At 38.6% G+C, this 14,489-nt stretch overlaps 1 protein-coding gene across 4 annotated transcripts in view; it reads right to left on the reverse strand.

Annotated features, from left to right (window-relative positions):
• LOC143230926 (pyruvate dehydrogenase phosphatase regulatory subunit, mitochondrial-like) overlaps nucleotides 1-14,489 on the reverse strand; it is a 102,884-nt gene that overhangs the window by 33,541 nt on the left and 54,854 nt on the right. For all 4 annotated transcript variants that reach the window (XM_076465253.1, XM_076465252.1, XM_076465251.1 and 1 more), the window contains one exon: nucleotides 342-490. In XM_076465253.1, coding sequence (XP_076321368.1) covers nucleotides 342-490 — 149 coding nt within the window. The remainder of the gene's footprint in view (nucleotides 1-341; nucleotides 491-14,489) is intronic.

The following is a 14,489-nucleotide window of genomic DNA, read 5'->3' on the forward strand; positions in this document are numbered from 1 at the left end:
AGAGAATAATACATCTGGAAAGTTCTTACTGTAATGTTTTTCCTTGTGACTTACCATTTTTATGTAATTCTTGTATTTATGCTCTCAAGTACTCTGCCAATACTTATGATTATAGATAATGGTATCCAGCTATTTAGGACTTTAGTTACATACTTAACATCTATAAGTGTTTGATAGTAAATATGTTCATTTTTAAAGAAATCCATTACTTCACTCTCTACCATGTATTTCACAATGAACTGAAATGAGTTACTCATTTAATACGTTTTAATTATTAAATCATAATATTATGAACATGTAGTCTAGTCCATAATATGAATTACACATCCAAATTAACTAACCTGTTTGTGCTCTCTCGTAGAAGGTAACATTCAAGAACATAGCATCCAAATTTATCTAGCATTCCTGTTTGAACAAATGTGCCTACTGGAATATCAATGTTCGAAAAACACAAGTGCTGTAGTTCTCTAACAACTTCAGACTGCATAGACTGGTAAAGCATTAATAAAGAAAAGAAAGAAATAATTAGGAAATTTGAACTACTAAAATACATTCAATTGATAAGTAAGTAAACACAACATTACAGATAAAATTAACCAGTTAAATACCTGATACATTTATTTAACCCATTTATACTCATATTTCGTTTGGTCATGTTTTGTGCTTACAACCGCCAACAGTATTTATCTATAACTAAGAACACTTTATAACCTTACATGTAAAATATGTTTCTTTAAATTTCAAACTCAACTGTAAATACTTAACAAGAAATCCAGGTCAAAAGTCCTAATGAAAAAGATAACAATGCAATATGCTTTCAAAAATTCAAAGAGATGAATTTAATGTCAAATACAAATATGAATCCAATCATACAAAACTGTAAAACAGCATAAAGCTACATATCTATGCTGTGCCCATCAAGGGCACTGTAACCCAGTTTTTAGTGTTACAAGTCTTTAGATATACTGTTGAGGCACTGAGGATAGCTATGAAACAATTATACAAACAATGATTGAATTAAAAAATCTATATTTATGTGAAAACAGTGATTTACACTAAAAAATGTTAAAAACATTAAGTTTCTTTTCAAAACAGGCTTGCTCATGACTAATTATTTTTTTCTAATACTGATTAAAATTGGCTCAGGTTAAAACAATTGTTTGTTTGGTTTTTGAATTTCACAAAAAGCTACACAAGGGCTATCAGTGTTAGCTGTCCTTAATTTAGCAGTGCAAAACTAGAGGGAAGGCAGTTAGTCATCACCAACTCTTGGGTTACTCTTTTACCACTGAATAGTGGGATTGATCATTACATTATAGCACCAACAAGGCTGAAAGAGTGAGCATATTTGGTGTGATGGGGATTTGAGCCTGCAAATCTCAGATTATGAGTCAAGCACAATAACCACTTGGCCATGTCAAGCCCCAAGATGATGATTAAAACTGCCATACTATTCACTTACCACACTAAAATACTTTCTCTTCTCTTTTAAGTTTAATAACATATGCTTTTAAAAATGTAAAAATTAAAGTTTGCACACAAACACAAAGGACATATTACTAATAACTGAGTATATTTTACATATTTATGATCTTTATAAAAAAACAAAATCAAATTTATTAGTAGTGTTATTATTACTCTATCTTAATGAGATTTTCAGTTAATCAATATGTTATATACACACAGTGGCTACAGTATGTTTCAGATTATACTGTTCCTGCATACGATGTGAAAACTTTTACCAATCAGTTGATGAGCAAGTTGTAATATCTATCCAAAACAGATCAGACAGACACAGCACTCAATACTTACCAAATATCTGTTACAATCTCAACAGGAATGCAGTATATTTATATTTATTATACAATTTTCCACAATTTATTTAGGTTTTGAACTGCAAAGAAGCAAAAAATATTCCACATTATGTTAGAAATTCCTGCAGTTAACTAACTCATGAACTTCCTCAAGCTGCAAACTATCACTTCAAGGTCTAGTACAAAATGGAAGCACCAGTTTTTAATGAGGAAGAAGGGTGAGAAATATGAAAAGAGGTAAGTACCTATCAGAAATACATTTCCAGTATTGTAAAATTTTAACTTCCACTTATAGGTAGAATCATATATTGAAAAGGTGGAGGAACTGGTGCAAGGGAAAGAAAGAAGCATCCTTCAAAGACATCAAAAGAACACCCTACAAGGATGATTCTTGCAGTAGAGGATCATACCTGATAGATCAAACCACGTTTGTACCAGGTACACCCCATGGCTTGTGTGGAAAGATGTCATGCAAACATGGTCAGAGAAAAGGAGGAACACATCAAAAAGAAGAAACTACTGATTGAACAGAGATTTCAACCACTCAGTATCTGAATCTCAATTGCACAGATGACAGAAATGTGGATGAGAGTGAAAAGGATGTGCCTCAAGATGCAGAGATGCTAAAGCATGACTGACTATACACACCAAGTCAAATGCATCAGAAACCCAGCCACTAACCTGGGTTAGTGAACCAACATCCATGCAGGGATAGGATGAGGGTCATACCATTGATAAGATAACTACAATCCAAAATCTAGCTACCAAGAATCAACATTCATGTGGGAGTAGGGTAGAAACTCATAATACTAGCAAGTCCACCACAATATAAAACCAGCCACTGAGAGTGGCATCAACTTTGGGGTACAAAAAAGGATCATACTGTCTTCACCTCAAGTTCTGCAGAATGGAAAGAAATATCATACCCATTTATCTGTGAGAAGGATATTATGATAACAAAGTGATAAAATGTTTGACTTTCATCTAAATTATTGGAATAATAAAGATATTCCTGAACTGTGATACCTCCTGCTCATAACCAATTAAACAGGAACCACCCCCAGCACAGTATTATCTTCAGTATATAAAAATATTCAAGGGATAATGCAAGAGGAAGAACCATAGCAATCTGCATGTTAATCCACTGTGACACACAACATATTAGCAATGAACAAGAGGCCAATTGACTGAGGAAACAGTGTCACCAGTAACAAGTGTGTGAGGACTTATGTTGATTACTCCTGCTCTAAATACAAAATCCAGCCACAAGGAACCAAGATTTATGTGGGGGTAGAATAAGGGATTCCAACAAAAGAGGTGAATGGCATTTTTAATGACTACCCCCAAAGCTACAATGTCCCTTTGAGTAGATACATTCAGAGATGGAGCAGGAGAGCATCTTATCATCTACACTAGCAGTACACCACTGCTCTTCTCTCAATTGAATGGATTCATAACTTTTTGTATCATGTCACTACCACATTCAGAAGTATACCTTTGTGGTCAAACACCCATGCAGAATAAAACTGGAAAATGATAAGGATTCCCATACTCCACTGGAATAAGATGTGAGGAAAAAATATGGTGCAGTGCTCGGAAAAACATCAACACCAGAAATGGTGCAATAGGTGACTATGAAAATCTTGTTTTTAAAAGCAGACCACACAAAGGAATGGCAGAAATGGACACATATCCCTCCCCTTCTTCTATACCCATGAAGTCCAAGCATCAGTACAGTTCAGAAAAGGTATATTAATGAAGCAAATACATTGTAAGAAAAAGACAACAAGCAATCTTGTGGAATCTCCCTTCTTAACAGTGTGTAATTAATTACCAACGAAATTATAACTGTTAAGCCATTATGATTTTACAGTATGGATTTGACTAATTCAAGTATACCCAGAAGGCACCACTCACCACAGAGCACAATCCACATAAAACAAAATCAAAGGAACATGCCCCTGAAAAATAAGAGGCATATATACAAAAAGGTAACTTACCAATTCACAGGATGGCAAAAGATGAAAGATGGTATCATGATGAGGTAGAAACAGCTGTACATAGAAGAGAATGGGTGATAAACATATCAGGTGTAGTCTCAATGCCTGATGGAAGAAGTACCTCCAACATACAAATGGGCATGATATGCACTTAAAAGAAAAGTTGTACAATTGGAGTAAAGATACAAGGAACTGATTATCAGAAAAAGGAACAAGAAAGAAACAAAATTGCAAACAGAAAAGTGGTGACAAGGAATGAAACAGCAGGAAAAGGAAAAAATGAAAAGAATCCTTGAAAGCAATGAAAAGTCCAGAGTATACAATTTAGTTCTAACTAGAATAAAGGTGGGAAATGAATGGAAATGAAAACAAAAAATTAAAGAACATGATATATAAGCCACCAATGTATAGGGTAAAAAAATCAATCCAGAAAAAACAAAATAAAAATACAGGTCAAGCTGATGCATCCAAAAACAAACAAACAGATCTGTATTGGCCAGGAAGGTGCAATCAGAAAGAACTGACATATAGTGGCAAGGATGAATGAAATCACCCAGGGAAGATGACAAATAGAATGAGAAAATAAAGGCATAAATTGATCCCAATCCTAACTGATGAGGAACTGGAAGCAAAGGCATGAAGATCCAGAATAAGCTTAAAGGGCAAGGTACAAAACTGGTACATAAACCCATGGTAAACAAACCTAAGAAAGCACAACAGTGGATGAAAATAGGAACTAGATGTAATAATGTGAAACGTTATCCTTGGACATCCTCAGTCATGAAGAAATGGCCTATCAAAGTGTGAAAAAAAAGCCAACATAGCAAGAAAGGTTGGTTGATTGGTTGATTTGGTATTTTATGGCACAAAGCAGCCAGGCTATTTACACCAAACATCCAGTAAAAAGTTAAAATTAAAGTAAATTTAGTAAAATTCATAAAAGGAAATTAAGGCAAAATGAAACAAAGTTTAACAAAAAAAACCCCATAAAAACCAATGTTTACATCTAGTCTACAACATTAAGAAAAAAACTACAGTAATACAAATTGTAAAGTGTTTTCTGTAGCATAATTGTAATTATCATAACTCACCAGGAAGACTAACAGGTATGTACAAAAACCACCATCAGTCACCTGAGGTTAGCATTTCCAGTCCTGGTTCCAAGTTATTTGACATTATGGCCATTTTCAAAAAGTAAAGTAATAAAAGTTTTAAAAGACTTGTAACAAAATTTTAATAATAACTCACCAAAATGACTAACAGGTAGTTTAAACATCAGTGTTAGTCACCTGAAGTTGACCTTTCCAGTCCTGGTTTTAAGGTATTTGATGTTATGGCCATTTTCTAATTTCAAATCAAACTAGATGGAATGTGATTCTTAAAAGGGAATCACATTAAAAAAGGTAAAAATTAAAAAATAAATGGCACTAAAAATATGAATGGCCTTTAAAAACCTAAATCATTAACAAAGTGGACAATGTCTAACGTTATAGATAAGCCTTGAGACAGAACATGTTTAAAATGGTGTCATTGTTGAGAGTCATAACAATGGCAAGAGTAAAATGTGGCTTACTGTGACCTGAGTGTTACACAGACAACACATTGGTGTAGCAGTTCCACATAAAAGAAAACAACAAGTTAAAAAACTGTGACCAACGCGTAGTCTAGTTAGAAAAACTTCCTGTTTCCGATCCTTATGGAAACAAGACAGCCAAATTCCAATATAGGGTTTTATTTGGAAAATCTTGTTTTCACATTGCTCACTCCAAGTCGACTGCCAACTGGCATGGAGCCAAGCCTTACAAATAGGACCAAAGTCCATGTATGAGACAGGCACATCAGTCATAGTGCCAAAGCAAACAGATTTAGCTGCGGTTTTGGCGAGCACATTCCCGCAAATACCAATGTAGCCTGGTATCCAGAAAAACTGGATAGAAGTAGATGTTAAAGAGAAATGGGTCAGTCGGTTTTGAATATCAATGAGAACATGGTGTGACTAACGTGAAGGGATTCCAGGACCAGTAGAGAACTAAGCGAGCATGTATAAATAGTGCAATTTGAGTACTGTTTAGCTTCTATGTGATCCAGAGCAAGAGAAATGGTGTACAGTTCAACAGTGAACACACAAGCTGTAGAGGGGATTCTACACACAACCACTAAACCACAACAAGCCATGGCAGAGCCCACAGAGTCACCTAATTTCAAATCATCTATATAAATAAGAATGGAAGGATGGTTCAAAAGATGTTCAGCAAATAACAGACAGGAATGTTTGCTTTCCTCAGATGAGTTAAAGATATGCCACATTTGGGGACTGTAAGAAGCCATGGTGGAATGGGTTGACCAGTGGATACAGCAATGGTATCTAAGGACAGACCCAATTCATCCAACTGTGCCTGAATACGAAAGCCAAAAGGAGCAATGGCAGAGCATCTGTTCTGAAAAAGTATGGCCCACCGAGAAAGGAAAACACAACCCAAGGTGGGATGCTTTGGTAAGGAGTGAAGTTTCGAAGCATATAATAAAGATAGTTGCAAATGGCAGAGGTGCAAAAAAAGGTTCACGAGTCTCTGTATATAAGCTCTGAACTGGGGAAGTGCAGAAAGCCCTAGTGCAGAAGTGAAGTCCTTAATGATAAATAAGGTCCTGCATCTTTAAGGCTGAGGTTCTGGTAGAGCCATAGACCAGTGATCCATAGCCGAGTTTCAAACAAATAAGAGCACGATGTATCTTCAGTATAGCACATCAATCTGCTCCACAAATGGAAGAAAGGACACAGAGGATGTTTAGTGTTCTTGCACATTTGACCTATAGCTGCTTGATGTGTGGTATAAAGGACAGCTTTCAATCAAAGATAAGCCCCAAGAACTTTGTCTCAGAAACCACAGGCTCTGACCACAGTAACTTCACCGATAGTTCAGGTTTAGGGTGAATACCCCTTTGGCAGCAAAATGCATGCAAATGGTTTTAGAGAGAAACAGAACTTAAAGCCATTTGCCGTGGTCCACTTCAGTAAACGATTGAGGGCAGTCAGTAGATGCAGATCAATATACCTCATGTTCGATGACTGACATGAGATCTGAAAGTCGTCGACATAGAGCCCATTTGCAACAATAAGAGGGAGTTGTTCAGTGATGGCATTAATCTTTATACTAAAAAGTGTGACACTAGAAACACAGCCCTGAGGGACTCCAAGTTCCTGCAGAAATGAATGGAAAATGTTGAACCCATACAAACTTGGAATTTTGTGTCCAATAAAAATTTTTAATAAAAATGGGCAAATGGCCACGTAACCCATATATATGGAGGTCTCGCAAAATGCCATACCTCTATGTTGTATCATAAGCCTTTTCAATGTCAAAGAATATTGATACAAAATGTTGTCATTGGAGAAAGGCTTCTCTGATTGACGTTTCAAGTCAAATCAGGTGGTCCATCATGGAGTACTGTCGTCGGAACCCACACTGGGTAGGCAAGAAGAGGTTGTTTGATTAAAGGAACCAAACACATTGAGTATTAACCATCCTCTCTAAGGTCTTACAGAGACAACTCATCAAAGCAACTGAACGGTAGTTTGAAAGAATCTTGGTATCTTTCCCAGGCTTAGCAAAAGGTAGGACAATAGTCTGGTGCCAGGCATCAGGAAAAACATTCTCCAGCCAGATCCAGTTAAAAACAATTAGAAGGATAGCAAGAGAAGCGAGAGATAGATGGCATAGCATTTCATAGTGTACATCATCAGGTTCAACTGGTGTATTGCCAGTTTGAGTTCCACCAATGTAAAGGGACGATTATAGTCATAGAGACAATCAGCTCGAAAGGAAAGAGGTGATCACTATGCCCAACTCTTGATGGCTAAAAAGGTGGAGGAAGAAGCAGACATGCTAGTTACCTAACAAAAGCTTTCATCCAGAGTAACAGTGATGCTCTAGATATGAGCTACTTCCCGGCCATCAGAGAGAAAGATCGAGAGAGGGATAGAATTATTTTACCCACTGACCTTTTGAATCTTGTCCCATATGATTTTGGAACTGGTGGAAGGAGATATGCTGGTTGTGCACTTAATCCAAGATTCCTTCTGGCTTTGATGTATTACCCACCGAGCATGTGCACGAGTCTGTTGGAAAGCTATACAGTTTGAGAGTATGGGATATCTACAGAAAGTATCCCAGACCTGTTTTTGAGACTTTTGTGCCATGTGGCAAGCAGGATTCCACCATGGAAAAGAACACTGTGGAAAACGTGTCGAGGTTTTAAGAATACATTGAGCAGCTGATTGTATAAGACAGTCAGTTATTGTTGCCACACAGTCATCTATTGATGGCTTACAGACGATGGCAGGATCAAGTTCTGCAAGTGCAGCGAAAAGGTCCAGTTTAATTGATTCATCTTCTACCAGGGCACGCTTGTTAGGTGGCATCGACCACAGTCAGTCTCTCTCAAGATTATAGGAAAATGATCACTGCCTCATGGATTATTGTCAACCCTCCATAAAAAATGGGAGAATAACGAAGGGAAGTAAATTGAGAGATGAATAGTAGTAAAGAACTGACTAGGTGCATGGAAATAAGTAGAAGAACCAGTGTTTAAAAGAGAAAGGTTGTGATCAGAGAGCATATACTCTATGAAGCGACGCCTCCTATCAAAATCAGCACTTCCCCAGAGAGGATGATGTCCACTGACGTCCCCCAGGATGAAAATTGGAGACAGCAACTGTCCAATGAGAGCATCAAAGTCTGATTGATCATATGTCTCTCCATGCAACAGGTAGAAATAACAAACAGTGATGGTATGACCCAAGGAAACACGGATGGCTATGGCCTCCAAGGGTATGTCGAATGGCAAAGACAGGGTGGACACATGCCGATCAACCAACAGTGTCACCCCTTCATACACTCGTCCATCACACAGCCTGTCATTTCTGTACAAAGAAAATTGCCAAAAGGTGACTGTATCAAAAGATTTCAAAAATCTTTCCTGTAAGGAAAGACATACAGGATGGTAGGAAACAATCAGTGTTTTGATGTCATCCAGATTAGAACGTAAATCTTGACAGTTCCATTGTATCAAGGTGGCCATTTTTATTTACGTACAGGCGAATTGGGTGAAGAACCTTTCTGTTTATGACCATGTCTTTTTTCTTCACTGTGTTTATTCAAGGGAGGTCTATTGACCTCCATGGATCCTTTTCTGGGTCAAATACTGTTGGAAGAGGATTCCAGTGACTGAGGACGTGAACGAATGATCGTTTTGCATTTTGAGATAGAAGATGTATCCAAGAAAATGCCTGTATCCAGAACTAAAGAGAGTGGATCTTGGGATTTGTTGAAATGTACGTAAAGGAAAGAGATGAGTGTTGAAGTTGATTCATCAACTTTTTTAACTATGGAGGTCAATATACTTTTCATTTGTTTTCAGAACGATTCTTTTGGAGGCACAGAGAGATCTGTCTGCATTCCCATTATAGTAGTGGAATGAAGTGCAGCAGCATACATACGAGATGAAGTGGTGAACAGCAACTTTCGAGTCTCAAGATAAGTAATGTTATGAATCGTTTTCAAACACTTCACCTCTTTTCTTTCCAACCATTTAGAGCAAGAACAAAAGTAGGACAGGCATTATGGTCTTTGCCACCACAACAAGCATATGTCAGGGAACCATGACATGATGTCTGTGAGTGACTGAACCTCTGACACTGAATACGTTGGAGAGGGTTTGGAATGTATGGTTATACCCTGCAATTAAGATAACCTGCCTTGATGATGGCAGGTGGAAGTAGTGATGTAATTGTCAAAATGGAGATATTCGTCAACATCATAATTCCATCTTTGCAAGTGAAGATACGCCTCACTGCAGAAACTCCGTGAGTGGAGAAACCAGTGAGAATCTCTGACTCAGGGATGTTCTTCAAATCTCTCTCAACAATAATTCCTCATGATGAATTCAAAGTAGCGTGAGGTGTAACCTTAATAGGTATATCCCCAATTGCTTTTGAATGCAAGAGGAGGTCGCTGTGTTGAGATGTTGAGGTTTCCACCAAAATGTCACCAGACCAAAGCTTCTTTACTGACTTTGGAGAGCCAAAACGTCCCTCTAGACCCTTCTAAATGAAAAAGGGAGATATTTGCCCTAAAGGTTTGTCTAAAAGAGAATGTAGGATAACAAAACGAGGTACAACAGGTGTTAGAAATGTTAAAGATTGCTGCTACGTAGTCGTTTACCTGTGGACTGTTTTTCACTATTTTATTTAAGTTTTCATTTGGAGGATCCATAATAAAAAAAGGAAATTTTCGTGCTCTCTGAACCCCCACCATGGAGCCCTATGAGAGGATGCTCTACAATGTTAAACAAGAACACTGCAGCAATGCCAGGGTTCGTGAGCACTATACTTAAACACCAGCATCAGATGCAATGTCCACAACACCTGTTGAGAACATCCAACACTGGCACTTGGTTGACCCTTGCCTAAGCGAACCAGCCAATTGACCTAAGGGGGCCACCTCAAGGCTGCCTGTCTACAGGAATTCAAGGCCAAAATGGTGTGTTAGGATCGGACCCCTCAACCACCAGAATCCTTTTCTCCCCTTCACAGGTCACCATGCATAGGAAACACATGGGTGGAAGTTTAGATCCCAGAAGAGGTAACCTGAAAGAACAGAACCTTCCATGGGAGGTCCCCTCACCATGTACATTGTAAAAAGGAAAAGAATTAAAAGGTGATTCAAGCAGGACAGATTGAACACAGAACTTTAATCTGTATCAAAAATACATGACTAGTGAAGAGACTCTACGATGTAGGATAGGTAAATGATGATAAGGTGCCAGACATGGAACATAAATAAATAATGCAATGATTAACAAAATAGCAACTAAAAAGAAAAATATAATGTGTAGCAATACAGATACCTCACAAAGTACTAAAAAAATCACAAAAGTAACACACAAAAAGGACTGATAGATGTCCAAATCAGAAGTGGAAGAGAAACAAATTTGGTACAGGACAGTGTCCTTCTGCAAAAGATCCCAAAAGCTGCTACATATGTATGGAAAGAGCCAAAAATGGAGGTAAGGAGGAGGAAAGTATCCCATGAAAGTCTCAAAGATATAGGTGGAACATCTCAGAAAGAAGATGTATGGCAGACAATGCAAGTATGAGAAACATTAGAGGAAAATTAAGGCTGAAAAATCCTGGGTGGGATTACAGGAATAGGATAAACAGGGTTTGCTTCCCATACAGGCAACAGAGATTGAATTTAATGTGATGAGCTACATTCATACCATCCACACCATGAAACTGTAACAATCAAGAATTAACAAGTGCAGCGACATCACCAAAGTTCATATAAGCAAATACATATACATTCGAATTATAGGCACATAGAAGACAACCGGACACAAAAGCCATATTCTTACTGGTATGAACATGAAATTACAGTTCAACAGATATATCAATTCAACACAGGATAGAAACAATGAATTAAGACTTATACTAAATATCTTATACATTCCAACTCTTACGTTATCAAAATCAAGACAATCTTTCAAAGTTTCCAAAAGATAAACAAATTAGTACCGCGTTCGACCAGCAGGAACATGGGAAGTCCCTAATTCAAATTCCAAAGCCTCCAGTGTCTATTGTAAGAAATCCCATATGGTTGAGACCACACTAACCTCAGAGTGAATCTATTTATAGGTATTCTTAGTCAGGCATTCTTACACACTTGATTGACAAAGATGGCATAATTATAACGTAACAAAATTGTGAAGACATATAACATATAAAGGCAATATAACAAAACACACAAATATACGGATGCATGCATTATCTAAATGGTAAATATAAATTTTCATATATTCAAGTACTGGGCATGAGAGAACTAATTGTCTATGGGGATGAACATGGATGTGATTGGGTTTCTTGAGTGATCTCCAATCCAGATTCGTTTGGAAGGGCATAAAACTCAGATATTGTTAGGATTTAGGTTAAAAAAATTAAATTGAGCTAGCTGTGGCTACACTTCCACCTAAATCACTCGGTTTACTAAATTACATATTATTCATAATTATTGTCCAACAGCAGGATGAGATTATGCACAGGTCTTTCCAAATAGCTGGCTTTCTTAGTTGGAAGTACTAGGTTGTTGAGTCTTGAGTCTCCAACCAGCATCTTCACTTTCTTCACTAGACCATCCTTGCTTGGCATAGTGTCTGCAACTTTTGTCAGTTTCCAGTGTCCTCTTGGGTGTTCTTCCTCTTTGAGTAGATCTATATCACTGGACTTTGTTTCTATGCTTGGTTCTCTACTTTTGATGCATCTGAAGATTTTGCAGATACTCTTTGTGCCACTGCTACCAGAATCTTTCTACAAGATACTGTACTTTCTTCCACCTTTTTCTGGCTTACAGATCTTCATGAACAAACTCTCCCAGGGGAGGAATCACTGTCTCAGTCTCAAGAGTGAGCAGATGATTTGGGGTGATGGAAACTGGACTTGGTGGATGGTTGAGATTCTCCACTGACAAGGGGTGAATGTTTACAATTGCCACTGTCTCGTAGAAAAATCTTTGCAGTGACAAGCTGTCAGGTCTTCCAGCAGCATTGTGAAGTAAACCTGTAAGGATGCTTGGAATCGATTGGATCTGTCTCTCCCAAATGCCACCCATATGGCTGGATTGGGGAACATGCTGGACAAATTCACATCCGTGGTTGGTCAGAATGTTCTTAAGTTTAGCTCCCTCACATTACTCCAAGAGTTTGGCAAATTCTCTGTGGGGTCCAGTGAAATTGCTTCCTTGGTCAGAGTGCAGTCGATGCACTTTCCCCCTCAATGCAATGAAGCACCACAAACTATTGATGAATGCATTGGTGCTCATGTCCTCCAGCATATCCACGTAAAAAGTGCGTGATGCCATGCATGTGAAGATCAGAGCTTGCTTCATGACTTCCTTCACAATGAATGGGCCAAAGCAGTCAAACCTGGTGAACTGGAAAGAAGGAGTTGATCCTGTTTCTTCATCTGGCAGATATGCCATCTTCTGCATTTGGCACTCTCCTCATAAGTGATGGCAGTTCATGCATTTATATATCATGGAGGAAATGGCAGCTGTATAGCCTACAATCCAAAACCCATTGAAATGGAGCTCATTGACTGTGAATCCTCGACCCGGCTGGCCAACCCATTCAAGGTGGTGTCGGATAATGAATTCTGTTAACATGACTGCATCTGGGGAGGATCTCTGGATCCTTCATTCCAAAGTCAAGATCTGCCCTGTGGAGGCAGCCCCCAATCTGAATTAATCCATCTTGAATAATAAATGGAACAAGTATGTGGAGAGGATTAATTCATTTCAGTGTCCTTTTGGGGTCCTACAAGGTTTGCAGCTCCTCATAGAAGTAGTCTTCTTGTACCATATGCAGTATCGCATGTTCTGCTGTTTACTTCCTTATGGAAGTGTCTACTATTGAGGCAGTCTATTTCCAATGGATGACTTTCAGGAGTGCTGATACTGATATTACCAATTCTGATCATCTAAAAAACCTCTCAAACTATGCCCTTAATCAATTTGGGGTCATCTGGTGCTAGATTGTGAGCCTCTGGAGTTGCCTTGACATCACCCTTTTCCCATAAAAAGGAAGGTCCCTTGAGCCAGTTACCACCACATAGATCATGTATAGTTTGACTGGATTCTGATCTGTTTGAGCATCGTCCCATTGCTGAGGGACTGAAGCTTCTCTGACGGCTTTGACTCGGTTCACCATGAACCTATATAAGAAATGCTTGCCATTGTTGATGTAGCTAAGCACGACTTTTGAACAAGTCCAAAAGTACTCTTCTACATTTTCCCAGGTGAGCTCATGCTTCACGAGTTTGCTGACTCTTGTGGACACCACAGCTGCTTGGAGCTCTAGTCTAGGGATGGTGATGACCTTCAGTGGTGCTGCTCTCGCCTTTCCCATCAGAAATAAACAGGGCACATTTCCATGTTCATCAATGAGCCTTAGGTACAAGTACTGACCATACCTGGAAGTGCTGGCATCTGAGAGGAGATGTATCTCACAACTTGTGACTTTGGCAAAGATTTCTGGCTTGAAGTAGCAGTTTATTTTATCCTGGATTAGATGATAGAGTTTGGATCTCCACTGCTCCCAACTTGGATACAAGTTGTCACTGAGAAGGTCATCCCATCTGGCAGCATCTCTGCACATTCGTTGCAGGATATGTTTCCCGATCAAAATGAATGGGGCGAGAAACCCCAGTGGGTCATATTCAGAGACTACTGTAGAGACAATGCCTTGTTGTGTCAAGGGTTGACCCATGAGGATCACTCGGACTTGAAACAGATCAGACTCTACACAACACTGTATGCCCAACACTCTCTCCAATGGGATCACCTCCTCTGGCAGATCAAGGTTTTCCGTTTTTGGTGCCCTGCCTGTCGGGCAAATTGAGTCCAGAACTTCTTGTTTGTTAGATAAGAACTTGTGCAGATTGTTTGGGTCTCCTTTATGAGATGGATGGCTTTGCTGACAGTTTTCACACCCTTTAGGCCATTGTCCACATAAAAGCCTTTTGAAACAAGCAGCTTGGGGCTTTCTACTGTGTTGTCATATGCTCCAAAGAGGTGCACCTTCATTCCATAGTCTACCACATACCCAGACGAGTCTTCAATCCACA

The sequence above is a fragment of the Tachypleus tridentatus genome, chromosome 10 (genome assembly GCF_004210375.1).
Source record: "Tachypleus tridentatus isolate NWPU-2018 chromosome 10, ASM421037v1, whole genome shotgun sequence".
Lineage (NCBI taxonomy): Eukaryota > Metazoa > Arthropoda > Merostomata > Xiphosura > Limulidae > Tachypleus > Tachypleus tridentatus.